Below are 25,498 nucleotides of genomic sequence, written 5' to 3'. Positions count from 1 at the left end.
AAGTTCCATCTTTAGAAATTTCATAACCAAGAAATGTAACTTTGGGTGCACCTAATACGCATTTTGTTGGATTTATGACAACGCCGTGGTCTTTCAGGCGTTCAAATAATTGGCGGAGATGATCTTGGTGTTCTTTTAGCGATGTAGATGATATAAGAATATCATCTAGGTATGCGTAACAAAAATCCAGACCTTGTGTAACGTCATCTATAAATCGCTGAAATGTTTGTGCTGCATTCCTCAGTCCAAAAGTCATATACGGGAATTCATACAGCCCAAATGGTGTTATTATTGCTGTTTTTGCAATGTCATCAGGATGGACTGGAATTTGCTGAAAGGCTTTTACTAAGTCGATCACTGAAAATATAGTACATCCTGCTAAATTATGGGCGTAGTCCGCAATATGACGAACAGGATATTTGTCTGGAATTGTGCGTGAGTTGAGTAGCCGATAATCTCCGCATGGACGCCACGTCGAATCCTTTTTCTGTGCCAGATGTAGAGGTGAAGACCAAGAACTATCGGAGGGTCTTGCAATGCCTAATTCTACCATATTCTTAAATTCTTCTTTGGCTACGCGAAGTAATTCTGGCTTGAGGCGCCGTGGTCCAGAAGAAACTGGAGGTCCTGGAGTGGTTCTGATATAATGAAATGTTTTGTGTTTGCTTTCTTGACACAAGTCTGATGGTCTGGTGATGGATGGAAAATCAGCTAATAATTTATTGTAAGCACTATCTCCAAATATAGACTTGACACTTTGTATCCGAGAGAATGTGACACATCCTGGAGATGACAGTGATGTCAGGTTGTCATGTAGACGAGAATTCTTTATATCGATAATGATATTGTAGTACGCCAAAAAGTCTGCTCCAAGTATAGGCATTGTTACGTCTGCTACGATGAATCTCCAAGTAAAATTTCTTCTTAGTCCAAAATCTAATTGTAAAATAATATCCCCGTACGTGCGTATGTTGGTTCCATTGGCTGCAGACAAAGTATAGTTTAGTTGAGGATTAGGTTTAGCAGTTAAGCGCCTTGGATACACGCAAACGTCTGAACCTGTGTCGACCAAAAACTGTACCTTAGTTCTGCGATCACTTATGAAGAGGCGACGGCTTGATGAAGAGCAAGGATAGGTCGCCATCACTCCTTGCCGTTGGAGTTTTCCTCTCTGAACGAACAATGACTCTCGCATTTTCTTGCCTTCTTTCCGAATTTGGCGTGGTACCAACAGAATGTTTTTCGGTTGCGCGATCTAGAAGTACTTCTCGGCCTGAAGAAGTGGTTAGACCTGTCTTGTCGAAATGGGCTACAGTTTCTATTTGCTGATAGGTTGAGTCTGCTACGATAGGTTAACTTGGCTAATTGCTCTGTAAGATCTTCCACATGCTGTGTTAGTTGATCATTTTTATCAATTAGTTTTTGTATGATGTCTTGCTGTTGGTTGTTACTAGTTGCTGCGACTACTGGCGGTTGTGCAATCTCACATATTTTGTCGGCGAGCGATGCAAGTTCTTCTAGGTCTCCATTGATCTGGGTTTGCAATATTTGTTGAGTCTGTGCCGGTAGTCGTTGAATCCAGATTTCTCGTAGGAGTGAATTGTCGACTGTAGTTGTTCCGACCAATGAACGAAGGTGACGTAGGAACTGAGAAGGACTTCGATCACCAAGTTCTTCTTGCAAAAGTAATTGTCTTATCCTTTGCCGTTCGGAAATTGATAGCCTTTTGATTAATTCCTCCTTTAGTTTTATGTATTTGTTCTCTGCAGGCGGAGAATTTATCACGTCCTCTATCTTGAGTAGATATTTGCAATCTAGCTGAGCTATTACAAATTCATATTTAGCCAGGTCATTGATGATGCGGCATCGAGAAAATAATGCTTCGGCTATTGTGAACCACAATGTCGGTTTCTCACTTAAAAATGGCGGTAGATGCAGTGTGCGTGAGATTGCATCCAGTTCCCCTTTAGTGTCCTGCATGTCTTTATTCATTGTTTTTTATTGTCTTCTGTACGGATAGTGCTCTATAGTAATTCAGCTCACACCAATTATGTGGTCCAATTCAGCGTCGGGGTCACCAATTATGTGGGGTGGTCCCACATATAAAAATCAAGACACTATAAATGAAAAATAAAGTTTATTACAAAATTATGATAATTTACAAAATCTTCTTGGTTGAATTCCGGTATTCTTGGTATTCCTCGGTTGGACTCCGTAGTTTTCCTAGGTGTTGCCTGCTCGACCAGTAGAAGAGAAAAGAGATCGAGGACGGTAGCTGCTTTGGTTACATACCTGGTAGCCTGACCCCCTCCACACATTAGGGTCCCTAATAGTGTGCAGGCTAGTGTAGCTCTTTACTACTATTTTTCAATACTGCACTTCAATACTGCACCGATAGAATGGTTAGATACATCGCTAAATAATGCTGTTTGAGCATTTGGAACTGGGTGTGCTAGTAATGTTGCTTTAGCCAATTCTTTCTTACAAGTCTCGAAGTTATCTTGAAGCTGTGGGGTCCAAGAAATTGGTTGTGATCCAGATTTGGTAGATCCTGAGAGCAGCTTGTGTAGCGGAGCAAGAAATTCAGCTATGTGAGGAATAAACCTTCGATAATAATTAATCATTCCTATGAAGCGTCGCAGCTTTGAGTAGGTTGCCGGTAGCGGATATTCTTGGAGATCGTTGATACGGTCTTGTGGTGGCAAAGTTCCATCTTTAGAAATTTCATAACCAAGAAATGTAACTTTGGGTGCACCTAATACGCATTTTGCTGGATTTATGACAACGCCGTGGTCTTTCAGGCGTTCAAATAATTGGCGGAGATGATCTTGGTGTTCTTTTAGCGATGTAGATGATATAAGAATATCATCTAGGTATGCGTAACAAAAATCCAGACCTTGTGTAACGTCATCTATAAATCGCTGAAATGTTTGTGCTGCATTCCTCAGTCCAAAAGTCATATACGGGAATTCATACAGCCCAAATGGTGTTATTATTGCTGTTTTTGCAATGTCATCAGGATGGACTGGAATTTGCTGAAAGGCTTTTACTAAGTCGATCACTGAAAATATAGTACATCCTGCTAAATTATGGGCGTAGTCCGCAATATGACGAACAGGATATTTGTCTGGAATTGTGCGTGAGTTGAGTAGCCGATAATCTCCGCATGGACGCCACGTCGAATCCTTTTTCTGTGCCAGATGTAGAGGTGAAGACCAAGAACTATCGGAGGGTCTTGCAATGCCTAATTCTACCATATTCTTAAATTCTTCTTTGGCTACGCGAAGTAATTCTGGCTTGAGGCGCCGTGGTCCAGAAGAAACTGGAGGTCCTGGAGTGGTTCTGATATAATGAAATGTTTTGTGTTTGCTTTCTTGACACAAGCCTGATGGTCTGGTGATGGTATAGTTTAGTTGAGGATTAGGTTTAGCAGTTAAGCGCCTTGGATACACGCAAACGTCTGAACCTGTGTCGACCAAAAACTGTACCTTAGTTCTGCGATCACTTATGAAGAGGCGACGGCTTGATGAAGAGCAAGGATAGGTCGCCATCACTCCTTGCCGTTGGAGTTTTCCTCTCTGAACGAACAATGACTCTCGCATTTTCTTGCCTTCTTTCCGAATTTGGCGTGGTACCAACAGAATGTTTTTCGGTTGCGCGATCTAGAAGTACTTCTCGGCCTGAAGAAGTGGTTAGATCTGTCTTGTCGAAATGGGCTACAGTTTCTATTTGCTGATAGGTTGAGTCTGCTACGATAGGTTAACTTGGCTAATTGCTCTGTAAGATCTTCCACACGCTGTGTTAGTTGATCATTTTTATCAATTAGTTTTTGTATGATGTCTTGCTGTTGGTTGTTACTAGTTGCTGCGACTACTGGCGGTTGTGCAATCTCACATATTTTGTCGGCGAGCGATGCAAGTTCTTCTAGGTCTCCATTGATCTGGGTTTGCAATATTTGTTGAGTCTGTGCCGGTAGTCGTTGAATCCAGATTTCTCGTAGGAGTGAATTGTCGACTGTAGTTGTTCCGACCAATGAACAAAGGTGACGTAGGAACTGAGAAGGACTTCGATCACCAAGTTCTTCTTGCAAAAGTAATTGTCTTATCCTTTGCCGTTTGGAAATTGATAGCCTTTTGATTAATTCCTCCTTTAGTTTTATGTATTTGTTCTCTGCAGGCGGAGAATTTATCACGTCCTCTATCTTGAGTAGATATTTGCAATCTAGCTGAGCTATTACAAATTCATATTTAGCCAGGTCATTGATGATGCGGCATCGAGAAAATATTGCTTCGGCTATTGTGAACCATAATGTCGGTTTCTCACTTAAAAATGGCGGTAGATGCAGTGTGCGTGAGATTGCATCCGGTTCCCCTTTAGTGTCCTGCATGTCTTTATTCATTGTTTTTTATTGTCTTCTGTACGGATAGTGCTCTATAGTAATTCAGCTCACACCAATTATGTGGTCCAATTCAGCGTCGGGGTCACCAATTATGTGGGGTGGTCCCACATATAAAAATCAAGACACTATAAATGAAAAATAAAGTTTATTACAAAATTATGATAATTTACAAAATCTTCTTGGTTGAATTCCGGTATTCTTGGTATTCCTCGGTTGGACTCCGTAGTTTTCCTAGGTGTTGCCTGCTCGACCAGTAGAAGAGAAAAGAGATCGAGGACGGTAGCTGCTTTGGTTATATACCTGGTAGCCTGACCCCCTCCACACATTAGGGTCCCTAATAGTGTGCAGGCTAGTGTAGCTCTTTACTACTATTTTTCAATACTGCACTTCAATACTGCACCGATAGAATGGTTAGATACATCGCTAAATAATGCTGTTTGAGCATTTGGAACTGGGTGTGCTAGTAATGTTGCTTTAGCCAATTCTTTCTTACAAGTCTCGAAGTTATCTTGAAGCTGTGGGGTCCAAGAAATTGGTTGTGATCCAGATTTGGTAGATCCTGAGAGCAGCTTGTGTAGCGGAGCAAGAAATTCAGCTATGTGAGGAATATACCTTCGATAATAATTAATCATTCCTATGAAGCGTCGCAGCTTTGAGTAGGTTGCCGGTAGCGGATATTCTTGGAGATTGTTGATACGGTCTTGTGGTGGCAAAGTTCCATCTTTAGAAATTTCATAACCAAGAAATGTAACTTTGGGTGCACCTAATACGCATTTTGCTGGATTTATGACAACGCCGTGGTCTTTCAGGCGTTCAAATAATTGGCGGAGATGATCTTGGTGTTCTTTTAGCGATGTAGATGATATAAGAATATCATCTAGGTATGCGTAACAAAAATCCAGACCTTGTGTAACGTCATCTATAAATCGCTGAAATGTTTGTGCTGCATTCCTCAGTCCAAAAGTCATATACGGGAATTCATACAGCCCAAATGGTGTTATTATTGCTGTTTTTGCAATGTCATCAGGATGGACTGGAATTTGCTGAAAGGCTTTTACTAAGTCGATCACTGAAAATATAGTACATCCTGCTAAATTATGGGCGTAGTCCGCAATATGACGAACAGGATATTTGTCTGGAATTGTGCGTGAGTTGAGTAGCCGATAATCTCCGCATGGACGCCACGTCGAATCCTTTTTCTGTGCCAGATGTAGAGGTGAAGACCAAGAACTATCGGAGGGTCTTGCAATGCCTAATTCTACCATATTCTTAAATTCTTCTTTGGCTACGCGAAGTAATTCTGGCTTGAGGCGCCGTGGTCCAGAAGAAACTGGAGGTCCTGGAGTGGTTCTGATATAATGAAATGTTTTGTGTTTGCTTTCTTGACACAAGCCTGATGGTCTGGTGATGGATGGAAAATCAGCTAATAATTTATTGTAAGCACTATCTCCAAATATAGACTTGACACTTTGTATCCGAGAGAATGTGACACATCCTGGAGATGACAGTGATGTCAGGTTGTCATGTAGACGAGAATTCTTTATATCGATAATGATATTGTAGTACGCCATAAAGTCTGCTCCAAGTATAGGCATTGTTACGTCTGCTACGATGAATCTCCAAGTAAAATTTCTTCTTAGTCCAAAATCTAATTGTAAAATAATATCCCCGTACGTGCGTATGTTGGTTCCATTGGCTGCAGACAAAGTATAGTTTAGTTGAGGATTAGGTTTAGCAGTTAAGCGCCTTGGATACACGCAAACGTCTGAACCTGTGTCGACCAAAAACTGTACCTTAGTTCTGCGATCACTTATGAAGAGGCGACGGCTTGATGAAGAGCAAGGATAGGTCGCCATCACTCCTTGCCGTTGGAGTTTTCCTCTCTGAACGAACAATGACTCTCGCATTTTCTTGCCTTCTTTCCGAATTTGGCGTGGTACCAACAGAATGTTTTTCGGTTGCGCGATCTAGAAGTACTTCTCGGCCTGAAGAAGTGGTTAGACCTGTCTTGTCGAAATGGGCTACAGTTTCTATTTGCTGATAGGTTGAGTCTGCTACGATAGGTTAACTTGGCTAATTGCTCTGTAAGATCTTCCACACGCTGTGTTAGTTGATCATTTTTATCAATTAGTTTTTGTATGATGTCTTGCTGTTGGTTGTTACTAGTTGCTGCGACTACTGGCGGTTGTGCAATCTCACATATTTTGTCGGCGAGCGATGCAAGTTCTTCTAGGTCTCCATTGATCTGGGTTTGCAATATTTGTTGAGTCTGTGCCGGTAGTCGTTGAATCCAGATTTCTCGTAGGAGTGAATTGTCGACTGTAGTTGTTCCGACCAATGAACGAAGGTGACGTAGGAACTGAGAAGGACTTCGATCACCAAGTTCTTCTTGCAAAAGTAATTGTCTTATCCTTTGCCGTTCGGAAATTGATAGCCTTTTGATTAATTCCTCCTTTAGTTTTATGTATTTGTTCTCTGCAGGCGGAGAATTTATCACGTCCTCTATCTTGAGTAGATATTTGCAATCTAGCTGAGCTATTACAAATTCATATTTAGCCAGGTCATTGATGATGCGGCATCGAGAAAATATTGCTTCGGCTATTGTGAACCACAATGTCGGTTTCTCACTTAAAAATGGCGGTAGATGCAGTGTGCGTGAGATTGCATCCAGTTCCCCTTTAGTGTCCTGCATGTCTTTATTCATTGTTTTTTATTGTCTTCTGTACGGATAGTGCTCTATAGTAATTCAGCTCACACCAATTATGTGGTCCAATTCAGCGTCGGGGTCACCAATTATGTGGGGTGGTCCCACATATAAAAATCAAGACACTATAAATGAAAAATAAAGTTTATTACAAAATTATGATAATTTACAAAATCTTCTTGGTTGAATTCCGGTATTCTTGGTATTCCTCGGTTGGACTCCGTAGTTTTCCTAGGTGTTGCCTGCTCGACCAGTAGAAGAGAAAAGAGATCGAGGACGGTAGCTGCTTTGGTTACATACCTGGTAGCCTGACCCCCTCCACACATTAGGGTCCCTAATAGTGTGCAGGCTAGTGTAGCTCTTTACTACTATTTTTCAATACTGCACTTCAATACTGCACCGATAGAATGGTTAGATACATCGCTAAATAATGCTGTTTGAGCATTTGGAACTGGGTGTGCTAGTAATGTTGCTTTAGCCAATTCTTTCTTACAAGTCTCGAAGTTATCTTGAAGCTGTGGGGTCCAAGAAATTGGTTGTGATCCAGATTTGGTAGATCCTGAGAGCAGCTTGTGTAGCGGAGCAAGAAATTCAGCTATGTGAGGAATAAACCTTCGATAATAATTAATCATTCCTATGAAGCGTCGCAGCTTTGAGTAGGTTGCCGGTAGCGGATATTCTTGGAGATCGTTGATACGGTCTTGTGGTGGCAAAGTTCCATCTTTAGAAATTTCATAACCAAGAAATGTAACTTTGGGTGCACCTAATACGCATTTTGCTGGATTTATGACAACGCCGTGGTCTTTCAGGCGTTCAAATAATTGGCGGAGATGATCTTGGTGTTCTTTTAGCGATGTAGATGATATAAGAATATCATCTAGGTATGCGTAACAAAAATCCAGACCTTGTGTAACGTCATCTATAAATCGCTGAAATGTTTGTGCTGCATTCCTCAGTCCAAAAGTCATATACGGGAATTCATACAGCCCAAATGGTGTTATTATTGCTGTTTTTGCAATGTCATCAGGATGGACTGGAATTTGCTGAAAAGCTTTTACTAAGTCGATCACTGAAAATATAGTACATCCTGCTAAATTATGGGCGTAGTCCGCAATATGACGAACAGGATATTTGTCTGGAATTGTGCGTGAGTTGAGTAGCCGATAATCTCCGCATGGACGCCACGTCGAATCCTTTTTCTGTGCCAGATGTAGAGGTGAAGACCAAGAACTATCGGAGGGTCTTGCAATGCCTAATTCTACCATATTCTTAAATTCTTCTTTGGCTACGCGAAGTAATTCTGGCTTGAGGCGCCGTGGTCCAGAAGAAACTGGAGGTCCTGGAGTGGTTCTGATATAATGAAATGTTTTGTGTTTGCTTTCTTGACACAAGCCTGATGGTCTGGTGATGGATGGAAAATCAGCTAATAATTTATTGTAAGCACTATCTCCAAATATAGACTTGACACTTTGTATCCGAGAGAATGTGACACATCCTGGAGATGACAGTGATGTCAGGTTGTCATGTAGACGAGAATTCTTTATATCGATAATGATATTGTAGTACGCCATAAAGTCTGCTCCAAGTATAGGCATTGTTACGTCTGCTACGATGAATCTCCAAGTAAAATTTCTTCTTAGTCCAAAATCTAATTGTAAAATAATATCCCCGTACGTGCGTATGTTGGTTCCATTGGCTGCAGACAAAGTATAGTTTAGTTGAGGATTAGGTTTAGCAGTTAAGCGCCTTGGATACACGCAAACGTCTGAACCTGTGTCGACCAAAAACTGTACCTTAGTTCTGCGATCACTTATGAAGAGGCGACGGCTTGATGAAGAGCAAGGATAGGTCGCCATCACTCCTTGCCGTTGGAGTTTTCCTCTCTGAACGAACAATGACTCTCGCATTTTCTTGCCTTCTTTCCGAATTTGGCGTGGTACCAACAGAATGTTTTTCGGTTGCACGATCTAGAAGTACTTCTCGGCCTGAAGAAGTGGTTAGACCTGTCTTGTCGAAATGGGCTACAGTTTCTATTTGCTGATAGGTTGAGTCTGCTACGATAGGTTAACTTGGCTAATTGCTCTGTAAGATCTTCCACACGCTGTGTTAGTTGATCATTTTTATCAATTAGTTTTTGTATGATGTCTTGCTGTTGGTTGTTACTAGTTGCTGCGACTACTGGCGGTTGTGCAATCTCACATATTTTGTCGGCGAGCGATGCAAGTTCTTCTAGGTCTCCATTGATCTGGGTTTGCAATATTTGTTGAGTCTGTGCCGGTAGTCGTTGAATCCAGATTTCTCGTAGGAGTGAATTGTCGACTGTAGTTGTTCCGACCAATGAACGAAGGTGACGTAGGAACTGAGAAGGACTTCGATCACCAAGTTCTTCTTGCAAAAGTAATTGTCTTATCCTTTGCCGTTCGGAAATTGATAGCCTTTTGATTAATTCCTCCTTTAGTTTTATGTATTTGTTCTCTGCAGGCGGAGAATTTATCACGTCCTCTATCTTGAGTAGATATTTGCAATCTAGCTGAGCTATTACAAATTCATATTTAGCCAGGTCATTGATGATGCGGCATCGAGAAAATATTGCTTCGGCTATTGTGAACCACAATGTCGGTTTCTCACTTAAAAATGGCGGTAGATGCAGTGTGCGTGAGATTGCATCCGGTTCCCCTTTAGTGTCCTGCATGTCTTTATTCATTGTTTTTTATTGTCTTCTGTACGGATAGTGCTCTATAGTAATTCAGCTCACACCAATTATGTGGTCCAATTCAGCGTCGGGGTCACCAATTATGTGGGGTGGTCCCACATATAAAAATCAAGACACTATAAATGAAAAATAAAGTTTATTACAAAATTATAATAATTTACAAAATCTTCTTGGTTGAATTCCGGTATTCTTGGTATTCCTCGGTTGGACTCCGTAGTTTTCCTAGGTGTTGCCTGCTCGACCAGTAGAAGAGAAAAGAGATCGAGGACGGTAGCTGCTTTGGTTATATACCTGGTAGCCTGACCCCCTCCACACATTAGGGTCCCTAATAGTGTGCAGGCTAGTGTAGCTCTTCACTACTATTTTTCAATAGTAGGAGAGCTAGTGTCGCTGCATGCTTGTTTGATGCCTTCCAAAAATTTGTTATCTAGACCTTTTTATCCTATATGCGTGGTAACTTGTAACGGGCAGGTGGCAAAAGGTTTAAAGCCTTATTATGATTTTAAAGGTATTTTACAAAATAATTACATTTTTAACTAATGCTAAAACTACCAACGGAAGAAAATACTTTTATTATGGATTTTCAAAAATTACCGTTTATCTCCCCCATTTCAAGATTATCATTTTCAAATCAAGTTTGTAGCTGGCTATACATCTTTTTTCCTCTACTTTCAAATATTGTTGTTGAACAATGCTTAACTTTACTGATTTTTGGCACATCGGTGGTGGACCTTTTTAATCCCGGACCTTCATATATTACTATCTGCGATAAATTCTGGGAAATTATAACTGGAAAAATGTTATTCGACAAAATGTCCATTTGATCGATACCAAATTTAGGTTCTGAATTTAAATAAGATAAATAAAAAATAATATAACCTAGAAAATGTTTTATAAATATAAATAAAATAATTATACAAATGAGATCTTTCAGAGCACCGTGTTTGAGAAAAATATGCCAAAAAGTGCATTTTCATATTAACATATCAAAAAAGTTTATATTTTGAGTCTCTAGTAACACTTGCGGCCCGTTTACTGACGTTTTTGTATATAAATAAAACTACAAACAAAACTACTTACTACAAATTTATCATAAATAAATAATATTCGCGTAAAACATCCTATTAAACGTAATTGAACATCATCTGTCAAAAGCGTTTGACATTTCACGAAATTGCCACCGTCCATTGTTTTATTTAAATTACGCTTCTACAAAAATTTTCAAATTAAAAATGTAAAGTTTCTACGCGGATTCGAAATAATTTCTCACATTTTGAACTTTCTCTGGATTGGCACGAATTTTTCAAGACTTAGACTGGCCAAATCGATTCAGCCGTTTTCGAGTTTTATTCGGACATTTGAAAGAGAGCTCAATTTTTATATATAAGACATATATATATATATATATATATATATATATATATATATGTATATGTAGTCATAGTTTCAAAAACTACATGAAATTAACTAAGCAATTTCTTCGTCATTTGTTCAAAAAGTCAATACACCTCTAGCAAATACTTTGTATTTCTGATTAAATTAAATACTTAATAATATAGAGCAACCATATGTAATTGGTGAGTCCCTCAAAAAAAGGAGCACGAGCTGAAATCTGATACAAAATATATGGTGGTGCAACGAGATCTAGGCAGAAATACGTTGCACTTAATAGCAAACGTATTACGGAGTTACATGCTAAAGATAAGTCCAATGTTTTGAAAACAATAATTCCAAAGTGTACGAATCTTGGTCTGAACAGGTGGATAAATTATTAAATAACTTCACACTAGGTGACATGAAGCCATCACAGTTGTTTCGCAAAAAGGTGGACCTTGCAAATAATGAAGTAAGCGACGAGAGTGTACACACTCTGTGGCTGGGCAGACTGCCACAACATATTTGTCCAATGTTTTTTATCTTTAGTAATGTTGGGCTACAAGCTATTGGAGAAATGGCTGGCAGACTATTAGATGCCTGTGGTATATGATTATATGTGATGTCCACAACAAACAAGTCTCAAGATTACAAGACCGATCGGACTCAATATATTTTACTTTATTTATTTGTTCTAAAGTAAGCCGTAAACAATAATAATAGATATTATTTCAATCTCTTGTCAAGCTTATTCATAATTAATAATAACAGCATAGTAATTTTATAATAATCATAGTAGCTGCACAAATTTAGTTTCTGAAAAAAGCATTCGAACATTAAATACAATGTTCATTTTCAAGTTCATCATATTAAAGTCAGTTAAACCACCAGTCAAGCTTAAACTTCTTGCAGAAGGTTGAACGTTATAGGGGGAAGTCCCCTAGTGGCGAACACCTAAGGTTATTTATAAATAAGTCAAAAAATATTTTACGAAATGTTTATTAATTTATGGTTTATGTTAGATAACAAAGTTAGAAATCAAACTAAATTAACAAAACAGCAATGTTTGCTACAAAATAATTAATACTGTCAATCAAACTTTGGTATCAAAAAATATGATCTTAAACAGTGGCACCTAGTACCGGACATTTCAAAATAACCTGCATTGATGACATATGGTATATTTATTTATTTATTTATTTATTTATTCATAAGCAAGCCGTAATCAATAATAATGGATATTATTTCAGGCTCTTGTTAAGCTTATTCATAGTTAATATTAAAAGGATAGTAATTATATAATAATCATAGTAGCTGCACGAATTTCGCTTCTGAAAAAAAGAGCTGAAAATTAAATACAATGTTCATCATCAAGTGCATCATATTAAAGTCTATTTGACCACCAGTCAAGCTCAAAATTCTTGCACATGGTTGAAAGTTATACTCTAAAGCCGTAAAAAATTTAAATTAATAAAATAGCAATGAAAAAATGAGAAATATATATATATATATATATATATATAAATATATATATATATATATATATATAAAATGGTTGTACAGGCAATCAAATGGTCATAGATACAGAATAAGGATTATGCAAAAAAATAGTTATTGAAATCATATTGAGAAAATTCAGTAATATCATAAAAAACTAAGTCTTTAAAAAGTTTAACTAGGGAAGCATGAAATTTTTTACTGTCTAAGTTTCGGATATTGAGTGGAAGTTTATTCATAAGCTGAATACCTAACCGTCGATCGTATTGAAAGAGCTGGCTAATTTATACGTACGCGCCTTAATAAGTTTGTGTCTAGTGTTGTAATTTGAGGACGAAGCCATATCAAAAAGTTTCGAATTGTTTTTGATGAAAGTTAATGTTACCAGCAGAAAAATGCATGGGACTGTTAGAATATTGTATTTTTTAAATACGGGTCTGCAGGAGGCTTTACTGGGCAAGGAAAAAATTATTCGGATAGCTCTTTTCTGAAGCTTAAATATTTTAATTAGTTTGGATGAAAAACCCCAGAATTGAATGCCGTATGAAACGTGAGAATAAAAGTTGCTATAATAAACTGAAAGTAAGCAATTTAAACCAAGTTTAGGTTTCAGGGTGCGCAACATGAAACATGTTCTAGATAAAGTTTGTGATAGTGAGATAGAGATATGATCAGACCACTTTAAATTATTATTAATATAAATACCAATGAACTTTGATACTTGCGAAAAATTATATGCTGAATTATTGATGGTTATAGAAGTAATATTATTGGATAAACGATTTTTTGTACAAAAAGATATTATTTGGGTCTTATCATTATTGAGGACTAGATTATTTTCACAAAACCATTTCGTTATTTCTGACATAATCACGCTTAATTTATGTTGTAATTCATTAAGAGATTTGGCCTTGATGATAACGCTGGTATCATCCGCAAAAAGAATATAATCACAAAGATTTGTACAATGAGGTAAATCTTATATATAAAAATGGAGCTCTCTTTCGAATGTCCGAATAAAACTCGAAAACGGCTGAATCGATTTGGCCAGTCTTAGTCTTGAAAAATTCGTGCCAATCCAGAGAAAGTCCAAAAGGTGAGAAATTATTTCAAATCCGCGTAGAAACTTTACATTTTTAATTTGGAAATTTTTGTTGAAGCGTAATTTAAATAAAACAATTGACGGTGGCAATTTCGTGAAATGTCAAACGCTTTTGACAGATGATGTTCAATTACGTTTAATAGGATGTTTTACGCGAATATTATTTAATTATGATAAATTTGTAGTAAGTAGTTTTGTTTGTAGTTTTATTTATATACAAAAACGTTAGTAAACGGGCAGCAAGTGTTACTAGAGACTCAAAATATCAACTTTTTTGAAATGTTAATATGAAAATGCACTTTTTGGCATATTTTTCTCAAACACGGTGCTCTGAAAGATCTCATTTGTATAATTATATACTCATTGGTATTTATAAAACATTTTCTAGGTTATTTTATTTTTTATTTATGTTATTTAAATTCAGAATCTAAATTTGGTATCGATCAAATTGACATTTTGTCGAATAACATTTTTCCAGTTATAATTTGTCGCAGAATATATAGTAATATATGAAGGTCCGGGATTAAAAAGGTCCACCACCGATGTGCCAAAAATCAGTAAAGTTAAGCATTGTTTAACAACAATATTTGAAAGTAGAGGAAAAAAGATGTATAGCCAGCTACAAACTTAATTTGAAAACGATAATCTTTGAAATGGGGGAGATAAACGGTAATCTTTGAAAATCCATAATAAAAGTATTTTTTTCCGTTGGTAGTTTTAGCATTAGTTAAAAATGTAATTATTTTGTAAAATACCTTTAAAATTATAATAAGGCTTTAAACCTTTTGCCACCTGCCTGTTACAAGTTACCCTGCATATAGGATAAAAAGGTATAGATAACAAATTTTTGAAAGGCATCAAAAGAGCACATTTCTACAATGATGAAGTAGAAGTCAGTTTACTGAACGTAGTCAGATAATTGTTCGTTTGATATGTGTTATTTGTTGTGATATAATTGTTATGGTTTTCACAATATAGTTTATATTTGCTCAAAGTCAAATTGGACCTTTGTGTCTCGCCCTGTTCTACATATATACTTTTTATTAAATTTACTTTAATTCATCGAATGTAACTTGAAACTTTTCAAAAAGCAGGTCAAAGAAGAAATACTTAATTTATTTTTTATCTCTCCTCGCAAAAATTTGAAAATTTTGTATAAGCTCAGTAGTATTATTTACAATTATACACAAAATCCTGAATCTAAAAAGAATCTGAAAAACTTGAAACGTAATTGCCGAAAGACCAAAAAAGATTCGGATTGGATTATATGGTGTTTTCTATAAAAAGTGAATAAAACTTGCAGTTTGATTTTATTGACAAAATATAGACAAACTAATGGTGTTTATTGTTTTTAAAATACCTTATTGTATACAGCATCCAAACAACACATCGTTATGCACTTAAAGTGTTAATATTTTTGATTCTCTAGAAATGGTTTAGAATATACCTTATTTAGCAAAACAACGTTTGCCGGGTCAGCTAGTCATTAATATATATGAGAAATAAGAGAGGCCCTAAAATTGATCCTTGGGGCACGCCCAATGTACTTGTCAATTTTTCCGAAATTATTTGCTCGTGATCGTTATTTAAGTAAACGCTTTGTGTTCGATTAGACAGATAAGATTCAAATAGTTTGAGCGAACGTCCGCGAATACCACAATTTTCTAATTTGTTAAGAAGTCTTTAATGAGAAATACTATCAAAAGCTTTGGACAGATTGCAAAATATCGCAGTACAATATGTGGCTTCTTCAAAGGAGTCAATGATGTTATGAACTAAATTATAAATTGAGTGGGAAGTAGAATGGTTCTTTCGGAAATCATGCTGATTCTTTAACAAAGTATTATATTTATTGAGAAAAGACGTTAATCTAGTATGCAAGATTTTTTCAATTATTTTATCGAAGGAGTTCAAGAGGGAAATGGGACGGTAATTATTTACATCGTCTTTATTATTTTTCTTATGAAGTGGAAAAATCTTTGAATGCTTGAGGTGGGATGGAAATATTCCTTCATCGAAGCATTTATTTAAACATAACATAAATTTATCTATGAAAAAGGGATAGAATTCTTTAAGAATAAGACTAGGTATCTGATCCGGACCCGCTGAACTAGTAACTTTTATCGATAGAAAGGTTTGCTTTAATTCTTCTAAATTTACAGGATAAAGAACGAATGTAGAATTATTTCGCGCGGATAAAGATTTAGTCGAACTAGTGGTGATCGAGTCGATTGCGCTTGTTAATTTAGACGCTTTGGTGACAAAAAAGTGATTAAATTTATTAGATATGACTACCTTATCAATAATCTTGTCGCCGTTAATTGTAAGACAATCAATCTGTGAAGATTTAGGTTTCGTGTTGATTTCCGAGTTAATTAGGGACCAAATTGTTTTCTGTTTATTTGCTGAATTAAAAATCAAGTTTTCGTTGAATTTAATCTTCGCTAAATTGATTAGATCATTTAAAATTGCCCTATATTTAAAAAAATAAACTATAAAAGCCATGTTATCATTATGTACCGATAATCTCTCAAGAAATGCTAATCTTTTAAGTGAAATTCTCAACCCTTTAGTTAGCCAAGGACTTGAAGTATTATTTTTTGGGCAAACGGTTTTCTTAACAAGAGGAAAAGCTTGATTGAAGTAGAATAAAAATGTAGAAATAAAGTTGTCGAACATTGTATTTGAGTCTTTGGACTTGTTGAGCAAGGTCCATGATTCCTTTTCCAAAAGACATTTGAAAATCGTTGAAAGTTGAAAGACATTGATTCATCAAAATAACGTTTGTGTAAGATAAAGGTAGATTTAGAAGTTGAAAAATTACAAAAATTTAATATTATGCCTCGATGGTCTGAAAGAGTGGTATTTATAATACGCAAATCAAAGTCTTTTAAATTGGTGAAAAAATTATCAATGCAAGAAGAAGATTGATGCGAAAAACGAGTAGGTTCATGTATAGTACGAGTTAAACCAAAAGACTGCATATTCAAATTGAATTCAATGGATGGCTTCGATTGCTTATCAAAGTGTATATTAAAATCGCCGCAAACAATGATTTTGGAATATTTATCAAAAAGGTTATGAATCAATTCGTACATCAGCGAGATGAACATATCAACATTTTGGTCAGGTGATCGATAAACGCATATAAGACACACGACGTAATTTGAGAGATTAATTTCAACAGCACAATATTCAAAAAGTTTTTCTACTTGAAGAGTATTAGTATAAACGGGTTTATAACGAATGAAATCACTTACAAAAATGCACACACCTCCGTGGCCATATTGAGTTCTACAGAAATGAGAAGATAAATTATAACCTTTAATTTTGATTAATTCAAGATCCGACTTATTTAACCAGTGTTCAGCAAAACATAATATTTGGGGTTTATAATTATCTATAACTACTTCTAATTGATTAAGTTTATTGGATAGTTTTTGTATGTTTTGAAAAATAATTGCAAATTTGTTATCAACTTTAGGCACGAAAGGAATTAGAAACCGAAGGTTTCATTCCCGCCACAGCCTTGACACTCAACAACTCGTTAGCTAAAACCCTACATAATTTTCTTTTCCCGTTGAAAAGAAAATGTAAGCCATGCAAGCATGTAGCCATCTCCACACTCTAGAATGTATGCACATTTGTGTTTGATAAATATCCCTAGATATTGCAGAAAAAAATCACTAATTATCCACTCTTTTGGCTGGGCCACACCAATGCTCTCAGCTAGAGCATTCATCATAAGATTTTCATTCTTTGATTAGGAAATACGAAAAAAGGGGGTATGTAATGACCGTTAGCTCTCATACAGGACAAAATTAAATGGTTAAAATAAATTACGTCAACTCTCACAAGGAATATCAATATGTTAAATGTTTGCAAAGGGACGACTTAGTCTCTGGTGCTAAGGGACAGGCATGTTCGTTCATTTAGTGGTACCTACTGAAATTGTTTAAAATATCAAATAATATTCTACCATTTTACGGATAACAATCAAGTACTACTTTCATCATTGAATGCCACTCAAATATAAATGCATAAATACACTAGACTTACTTCCCTTGATATTTAGATGACGCCGTGATTTTGCGCCTAAAACAGCAAAGGGTTGTTCCAGTCGTGTGAGCCACAGGTGAGTCTTGGCGGGTCATCTTGCACCTGTGTGCACCCCGCACCCCGTAAAAAGATTTATACTCGCTTAAATAATACGTGTTAAATAGAGTGTCCGGTATTAGGTGCTGTCCGGCGTTACGGGACTTCCCCCTACTGATTTAAAACCGTAAAAATTTAAATTAATAAAATAACAATAAGAAACTAGTAAAAATTAATAAAAATATATAAATAAAAAGAAATATTAATAAAAATAAATTAAAATATAATTAAATTTAAAAAATAAAATTATAAAAATAAAAAAAATAAATAAAAAAAAAATGGTTATACAGGCGATCAAATCAAACATAGATAAAGGATAAGGATTATGCAAAAAAATAGTTATTGAAATTAAATTGAGAAAATTCAGTCATAGTTTCAGATATTGAGTGGAAGTTTATTCATAAGCTAAATAACTAAACCGCCGATCGTATTGAAAGAGCTGGCTAATTTATATGTACGCGCCTTCATAAGTTTTGTGTGTTGTGTTGTAGTTTGAGAAGGACGAAGCCATATCAAAAAGTTTCGAACTCTTTCTGATGAAAGATAATATTATCAGCAGAAAAATGCATCGGACAGTAAGAATATTGTGTTTTTTTTAAATATGGGTCTGCAGGAGGCTTTACTGGCCAAGGAAAATATTATTCGAATAGCTCTTTTCTGAAGCTTAAATATTTTAGGTATTATAGTTCGGATGAAAAACCCCAGAATTAAATGCCGTATAAAACGTGAAAATAAAAGTTTCTATAATAAACTGAAAGTAAGCAATTTAAATCAAGTTTGGGTTTTAGGGTGCGCAACATGAAACATGTTCTAGATAAAGTTGGTGATAGTGAGATAGAGATATGATCAGACCACTTTAAATTATTATTAATGTGAATACCAAGAAACTTTGATATTTGCGAAAAATTATATGCTGATAGTTAAAAAAGTAATATTATTGGATAAACGATTTTTTGTACAAAAAGATATGATTTGAGTCTTGTTATTATTGCCAGGTATGTTATTACCAAAACAGGTTTGGAGAGAAGGCAAATAAGTGCATAGAACCGTGCCGATTTAATTCACTGCTGAATCCGGAATACTAGTACCGCCAACAACATCAGGAGCTGCGTGCAATAAAGGTGATACAAATTCTGTTTGCTCAGAGCTCCGATTGAGTATAACAGACAGGAGATCGCGGATACAATTCCTTATTGACTCTGGATCGGTTCTTTCAATGCTCCCAGCTAGCAAGTTTGCAATCGGACGTGCCAAGAAAGATCTTATCCTGTTTGCAGCCAACTCCAGTAGCATATCTACTTATGGAAACAGGACATTAGAGCTGGATATTTCACTACGCAGAACTTTTACTTGGCAATTCACCGTTGCAGATGTGGCAACAGCTATAATCGGTGCAGACTTTCTTAGCCACTACAACATCCTAATTGATCTTATAAGAAGAAGATTGATTGACTCCACTACAGGCCCAATCTCTAATGGAAAAGTTCTGAAAGCTGATAATGTCAACATCTCCACATTAGATCCTCAGCAACCGTTTAAGAATCCACTAACAAAATATGTTTCCCTCGCCAATGAACCACACAAATTAAGTATTAAACAGTCCTCTTTTCCACGTTCAGAAAGATTTTTAGTGAAAAAGCTACAGCAGAAAAAGCCTAAATCGCCAAATCTTATCATCAGGTTACAATGCATGTAGAGGACATTCAGAAGACAGCCATTATAATCCCATGGGGATTGTTAGAGTATCTTTGCATGCCGTTTGGATTAAAGAATTCTACTAAAACTTTTAGGCGATACGTTAATCACATTTTTTCAAGATATTGGTCTTGTGTTTATATACGTGAATGGCATCCTGGTCATGTCTGAGAGCATGCAAGAGCATTAGCGTCATCTAGAAATAGTGTTTGGTCGACTGCAAGAGCACTCATCAATATTGAAATATGCGTCATTGGCAAGGATAAAGTAGATTTTCTGGAGTACAAGCTTAGTGCATATTCTCCATCAACACACCGAGTTGACAAAATTTTAAACTTTCCACAATCAACCGCTGTTCTGGAACTACGTAGGTTTCTAGGAATGGTAAATTACTACAGGAAGTCGGTACCAAAAGCAGCAAGAATACAATCACCATTAAACAATTACCTACGGAGTTCAGTGAAGAAAGGCAAGACTCCAATAGTCTGGAACCCAGAATCTCTTCGGGCTTTTGAGGTAGTAATGAAAGCTCTTGCAAATGCAACACTACTTTGATATCCAGATGCTTCAACTAATATTTGCTTGGTGACGGATGCTTCTTCAACGGCTATTGATGCTCTCTGGCTCCTACTCCAGAAAGTTAACAGCAACAGAGCAAAGGTATTCAACATATGATCGAGAGCTCCTTGGCATCTTTGCTACAATATAGCATTTTGAATATATTCTAGAAGGAAGATATTTTGAAGATCAAGACTGATCACAAGCCAATCACATATGCAATTCAGCAGAGACTGGAGAAGGCTTCAGATAGACAGAGATGACAATAGAATATATATCTGAGTTTTCCTCTGAAATTGTATATGTAAAAGGTGATCAAAATATAGTAGCAGACCCACGCTCAAGGATAAACACAATAAAAATGCCAATGAAACTGTCAGCTGAGGAAATAAGCTTTGAACAGAGTATAGATGAAGAAACATTTATAAAAGTCTAAAAATTGACATTGCATTGTTTTCCAATATATTGCAATATCGAGTCTAATTTTGTTAAATCTTATCTTTCGCAGAACCTTCGAAAAACTGCATTCAAGTAGTCCATCGAATTGGAAGCATTATGTTAATTGGACTCGTCAAAACATCTTCTGTCAAAAGTCCAAAGTCCATAAGCACAACCGCTTCAATCCTATGCACATTCCTGTATCTGATAAAAGATTTTCTTACATCCATATTGATATCATTTACTTAGCAAATACTAATGGTTTTCTATATTGTTTAACAATTATAGACAGGTATACATGATGGCCAAAAGCTATACCACTCATAGATATCACAGATGATACAATAATACAAGCATTGTTCTGCTGAACTTCAAGGTTTCGGACCCCAATAACACTAAATTCTGGTCTCGGCACACAATTTGAGTCTGCTAAGTCCTTGGCTTAGGCAGTTGGAGCAAAGAAGGCACGTACAACAGCTTACCACCCTCAGAATAATGGACTCTTGGAACGTTGGCATAGGACAATGAAAGCTGCTCTGATGTGTTTCACTGCACCGTGGATCAAGATACTACCTTATGTACTACTTGGCCTACGAAACTCATTTAAGAAAGCCATAAAGGCATCACCAGCAAAAATGGTCTACGGAACTACGTTGAGACTTCACGGTAATTTTTTCAATGTATCTGTTAATTTAACAAATCCACAAATAATTTAAGAAAATTATGTGCGAATCATGTGTGCATTAAAACCAACACCTACTGCTCATCACAACGAGGGCAAAAAGTTTATTTAGAAAGATATGGACAGATGCACACATGTATTCCTCAGAGCAGATCATATTCGGAAGCCTCTAGATCCACCCTATAGTGAGCGTAGTGATAAAATTCTAGAGCGAGTTACTGACAGAATCTACAAACTCTGCATGAATGGCACTGAAAAGTACTTCACCGTAGAAAGGTTAAAAACCGCTTACATAAGCAAATCAGATACTGATTGTGAATCAGATTCATATTCACATCACAGGCAATCATCAAGGAAACCTACGAAGAACACTTTGAGAAAGAAAGTTGCGTTTAACATATGACACAAAATTAACTTCTTTTCTTTTGACATATAGCCGTCCATAGTTGCAACTTTATTTTGGGGAAAGTACTATGGTGTCCTCTTGACATCTAGCCAAAATTGTAATAAATACATGAAATTAACTAAGCAAGCTCACCGTCTTTTGTTTTACGTTCGGTGAAGGAGTCAGTATACCTCAAGTATACTTTGTATTTCTGAATAAATTAAATACTTATACACATTAGGCAGTGTTTCAATTATTGATATAAATTAATATAATAAAAATATGATATATGATATATACATATAAAATACAACACCTCGCCACTTGACGGCTTCAAATACAACAAATAAATTTCGAACAAAATAAAAAAACGACTTTGCTTTTTTCTATATATCAAGGACACATTATAAAACACCAATTTATTAAAATTTTAATTAATACAATTTTGTTAATTACATGAAATTTGTTAATATGTATATTTTTAAAGATATTTGCAAAAAACGATTAAAAAATTGCAAAAAAAACGAATTTTCAGTAGCCAGTAACTTGAAAAGTATTAGCTTTTTTTAAAAACATTATGAAACATTTTCTTCATATAATTAGTTCTTATATCGATATCCGACGTTATTTTGAAAAAAAAAATACACTACTTTGAAGAAATGTCTTCCTCCTGGGAAGTGGCAAAGGAGTTTAAATTATTTTCACTTTTGAACTTGAGAGTAAGATGAACCTAATTCCAAAATTTCATACAAATTAGAGCACAGTAAAAAAGTTCAGACACAAAACGCTTCATTGACTTGAGTGAATATTCCGCATCGAAAGCCAAACATATGAATTTTTACCACAATGAAACCTTTAAATATTTTTTTCAATAAGTAAGTTTTTATAAATACCTTAGAAAAAATGGATGCATGTGTGTGTATGTGTGCGAATATAAATTTTCGTCGACAATCGACTGTAACTGGTTTTGAAATTACAATGAAGAAGAGGCATACCATGGTATCGAAACGTCTGTAATTATTAAATAATGTGTGTGTTAAAAATCTGAGTGTTGTATATATATATATATATATATATATATATATATATATATAAATGTATATGTATAAATTTATTGCGTAAATTATGGATTTTTTGATAAATTGATATGTGTTTATTTTCCGAACAATAAATCCAATAAAAAAAATTTTGTTTTTTTTTTGGCGATATGAAATATATTATGATGATTTACTTATTACTTTCTTCTCGTACATAATCCATTCCTTTATATTTTATTTTATAAGGATGATTACAGAATATTTAAAATAATATTGTAATTAATAGTGTTAGTTCATATGAAAAATGGGTTTTGATAGAAAAAGCCTTATAATGGAACGTATCTGCTTCCGAAACGTCGTAATTAAACATCTCCATAAGAACAAATTGGTTTTTAACTTCCCGAAGAAAAAGGTTATGTTTTTATAAAAACATCCTATCCGCTAATTTTATGTTTTCTCCGCGTTTCAAGATATTATGGATTGAATAAGACCAAATTTAGAAGAAGTATGTATGTGCACGTAAACTTATTTTTTGCCTTAAATCGTCGTTTTCTTAAGAACGCCTGAACTGATTTCAACAATTTAAGGGCCATTCGATGTATCTCGATGAGAACGAACAGCCGAGCCGTTTTTTTCGTAAATAGTAGGGCTTTGAACCGGACTCGGCCCCAGCGCTGTTTTGGTTCTGGCACCGGTGCTGGAGATGGTTTTCAAGTTCGGGGAACCGGTAACAGTTCCATAGTTGTAAGCAGCATTTCAAAGCCTAATTTTGTTTAAAAATTAATTTACTCATGCGAATTAGAAAGTTAAAGTTCATCATCAAGTCATTCTGAATTATTATATAAACGATATCTATTCATTGTGTCTCAAGACGTTCAGTATTAACAAACACTTTATGTTGCTTGTCGATGTCGTCGTACTGGGCTTGGTATGTGTAAAACATATTGCGTAAGTTCAATTTTCAACATAATTCTAGTAATAGCAAAATATCAGTATTTTTATATTAATACCGATATTGATCCCGGTATTCGGAATTATGGAATCCCAGTATTTTAGAAAGCCCTATATGTGGGTAATCTTCGAATTTCGAATTTCAAATTCGAACAACAAATAACACTCTGCGTGTTTTTAATTTTTGCCGCGTAACAATCGAGCAGTAAGATGTGACACGAGTTATATGCTTGAATCCTATTAATTAAAATTGCTTATTGATTTATGAAAATGTTTATATTTTTTTTCGGAAGTTTAAAACAAAATTATTTAGAAGTTTGTGAAAATTACATTTTGCCTAATAATGAAGGCAGACTAAATATTATTTGAATGTAAAATTTACATTTTGAGAATTGCGTAGCATTAATGGCAAACAAATATATAACTAAATAAAAATGCACAAAAAAGTATTACTTATATTTATATTATGAATTCAAAGAGTTAAAAAAAAAATCAAAAACAAAAAGCAAAGCACGTAGCTTGAAACGGAAGTAGCTTGTGACTGAATGAAAAAATATGAAAAAGTAGGAAAAATATGGAAAAGTATGAAAAATGATCGACCGAGCCGTTTTCTTGTAATTAGCTGTTGAAAAAAAAATTATAACAATTTTTAACTTCCCGAAGGTGAAGTTTATATTTTCCTCAATAAATCTGATTCCCTAATTTTATGTTTTCTCAACGATTCAAACTATTCTGCATCGAATGAGACCAAATTTGGAAAAAGAATGAGTGTGTGTGTATGTGTAAGTGAACAGATTTTTTGCCGTAAATCGACGTTTTCTCAAAAACGGCTGGACCTATTTCAAAAATTTATAACCCATTCGATGTATCTCGATGAGGACTAACGTTTGTCAGTTTTGTGCGACGATCGGCCAAGTTGTTTCTTCATAAATAGCGGAAAAGTGAAAAAAAATTCGTCCACGTTTTAGCCCGCAATTCCGAATCGATTCTGAAAATTCAAAAACCGTTCGAAAGATATTGGTTGGGGGGAATCGTGCTGATTAGTTTTTGGTAGAGATCGGCCGGGTCGTGTTCTTGTAATAAAGTGTTAAAAAAGTGTATTTTGACGATTTTTATTATCATTTTTTGACGATTGATACAATAGTCTTCTAGTTCATAATAAACTTTTCGTCCACATTTAAGCTCATACTACCGAATCGATTTTAAAATTATTAGTTGGGAAATATACTGATTAGTTTCAGGTGAAAATCTACCGAGCCGTTTTCTTGTAATTAACTGTTGAAAAAATAATTAATGACTCATAAATTAATTTATTTTTTATTTATTGAGTCGATTATTCAAACATATCGCAAAGTTCATGTAACTTGTCCCAAGGCAAAATACCAATACCAACTAGTTATAAAAAAATTCTGATAGATACCATGATCTATTATATAGCAGAAAGTGGAGAAAAACGATAAAGTAATGTTGTTTTTAAACGAAAGTTAATATTGTTTTTAAAAATTTCTGTTATTATATAAATTAAGAAATATAACTTAGAACATATAAATACATATATATCTTACATATGACGGCATATAAAGTTAATAACTAATACTAGTGAGTAGATAATTGTAATTAAAGTTAAAGTTGTGATGTCAATAGTGGAATTAATCAAGTTTTCAACTGAAAAAAGTAATAAAGCTAATTCTTACACTAAAAAAAAAAACGAAATTCTTGTTCAAAAAAGTAATAAAGCATATCTTATTGTGTTAATGCTTTTTCATAAAAATAAATGTTGACAGTTCTATCATAATATATTATTTGTG

At 35.3% G+C, this 25,498-nt stretch overlaps 4 protein-coding genes across 4 annotated transcripts; all 4 read right to left on the bottom strand.

Moving 5' to 3' along the window:
• Positions 1-1,143: 1,143 nt before the first annotated feature.
• Positions 1,144-1,992, bottom strand: LOC113371422. Its single transcript, XM_026612051.1, has one exon. The coding sequence runs from the start codon at positions 1,990-1,992 to the stop codon at positions 1,144-1,146; it is 849 nt and encodes a 282-aa protein (XP_026467836.1).
• A 1,558-nt stretch (positions 1,993-3,550) lies between these two features.
• LOC113371421 lies at positions 3,551-4,399 on the bottom strand. The gene has a single exon (XM_026612049.1). It carries the CDS (start codon positions 4,397-4,399, stop codon positions 3,551-3,553), a length of 849 nt encoding a protein of 282 aa, XP_026467834.1.
• A 1,855-nt stretch (positions 4,400-6,254) lies between these two features.
• LOC113371420 lies at positions 6,255-7,103 on the bottom strand. Its single transcript, XM_026612048.1, has one exon. The coding sequence runs from the start codon at positions 7,101-7,103 to the stop codon at positions 6,255-6,257; it is 849 nt and encodes a 282-aa protein (XP_026467833.1).
• A 1,855-nt stretch (positions 7,104-8,958) lies between these two features.
• LOC113371418 lies at positions 8,959-9,807 on the bottom strand. The gene has a single exon (XM_026612047.1). The coding sequence runs from the start codon at positions 9,805-9,807 to the stop codon at positions 8,959-8,961; it is 849 nt and encodes a 282-aa protein (XP_026467832.1).
• Between the last annotated feature and the right edge of the window lie 15,691 nt (positions 9,808-25,498).

Source organism: Ctenocephalides felis, unplaced genomic scaffold, assembly GCF_003426905.1.
Source record: "Ctenocephalides felis isolate EL2017-DRISC unplaced genomic scaffold, ASM342690v1 CF-g0.4_SCAFFOLD_01492, whole genome shotgun sequence".
NCBI lineage: Eukaryota > Metazoa > Arthropoda > Insecta > Siphonaptera > Pulicidae > Ctenocephalides > Ctenocephalides felis.
The sequence above is the reverse complement of the archived record's forward strand: the minus strand, read 5'-3'. Positions and strand labels throughout refer to the sequence as shown.

What these genes read in the sequence shown, in the direction of transcription:
- LOC113371422 (XM_026612051.1), bottom strand. Translation starts at nt 1,992, where the DNA reads ATGAATAAAGACATGCAGGACACTAAAGGGGAACTGGATGCAATCTCA.
- LOC113371421 (XM_026612049.1), bottom strand. Translation starts at nt 4,399, where the DNA reads ATGAATAAAGACATGCAGGACACTAAAGGGGAACCGGATGCAATCTCA.
- LOC113371420 (XM_026612048.1), bottom strand. Translation starts at nt 7,103, where the DNA reads ATGAATAAAGACATGCAGGACACTAAAGGGGAACTGGATGCAATCTCA.
- LOC113371418 (XM_026612047.1), bottom strand. Translation starts at nt 9,807, where the DNA reads ATGAATAAAGACATGCAGGACACTAAAGGGGAACCGGATGCAATCTCA.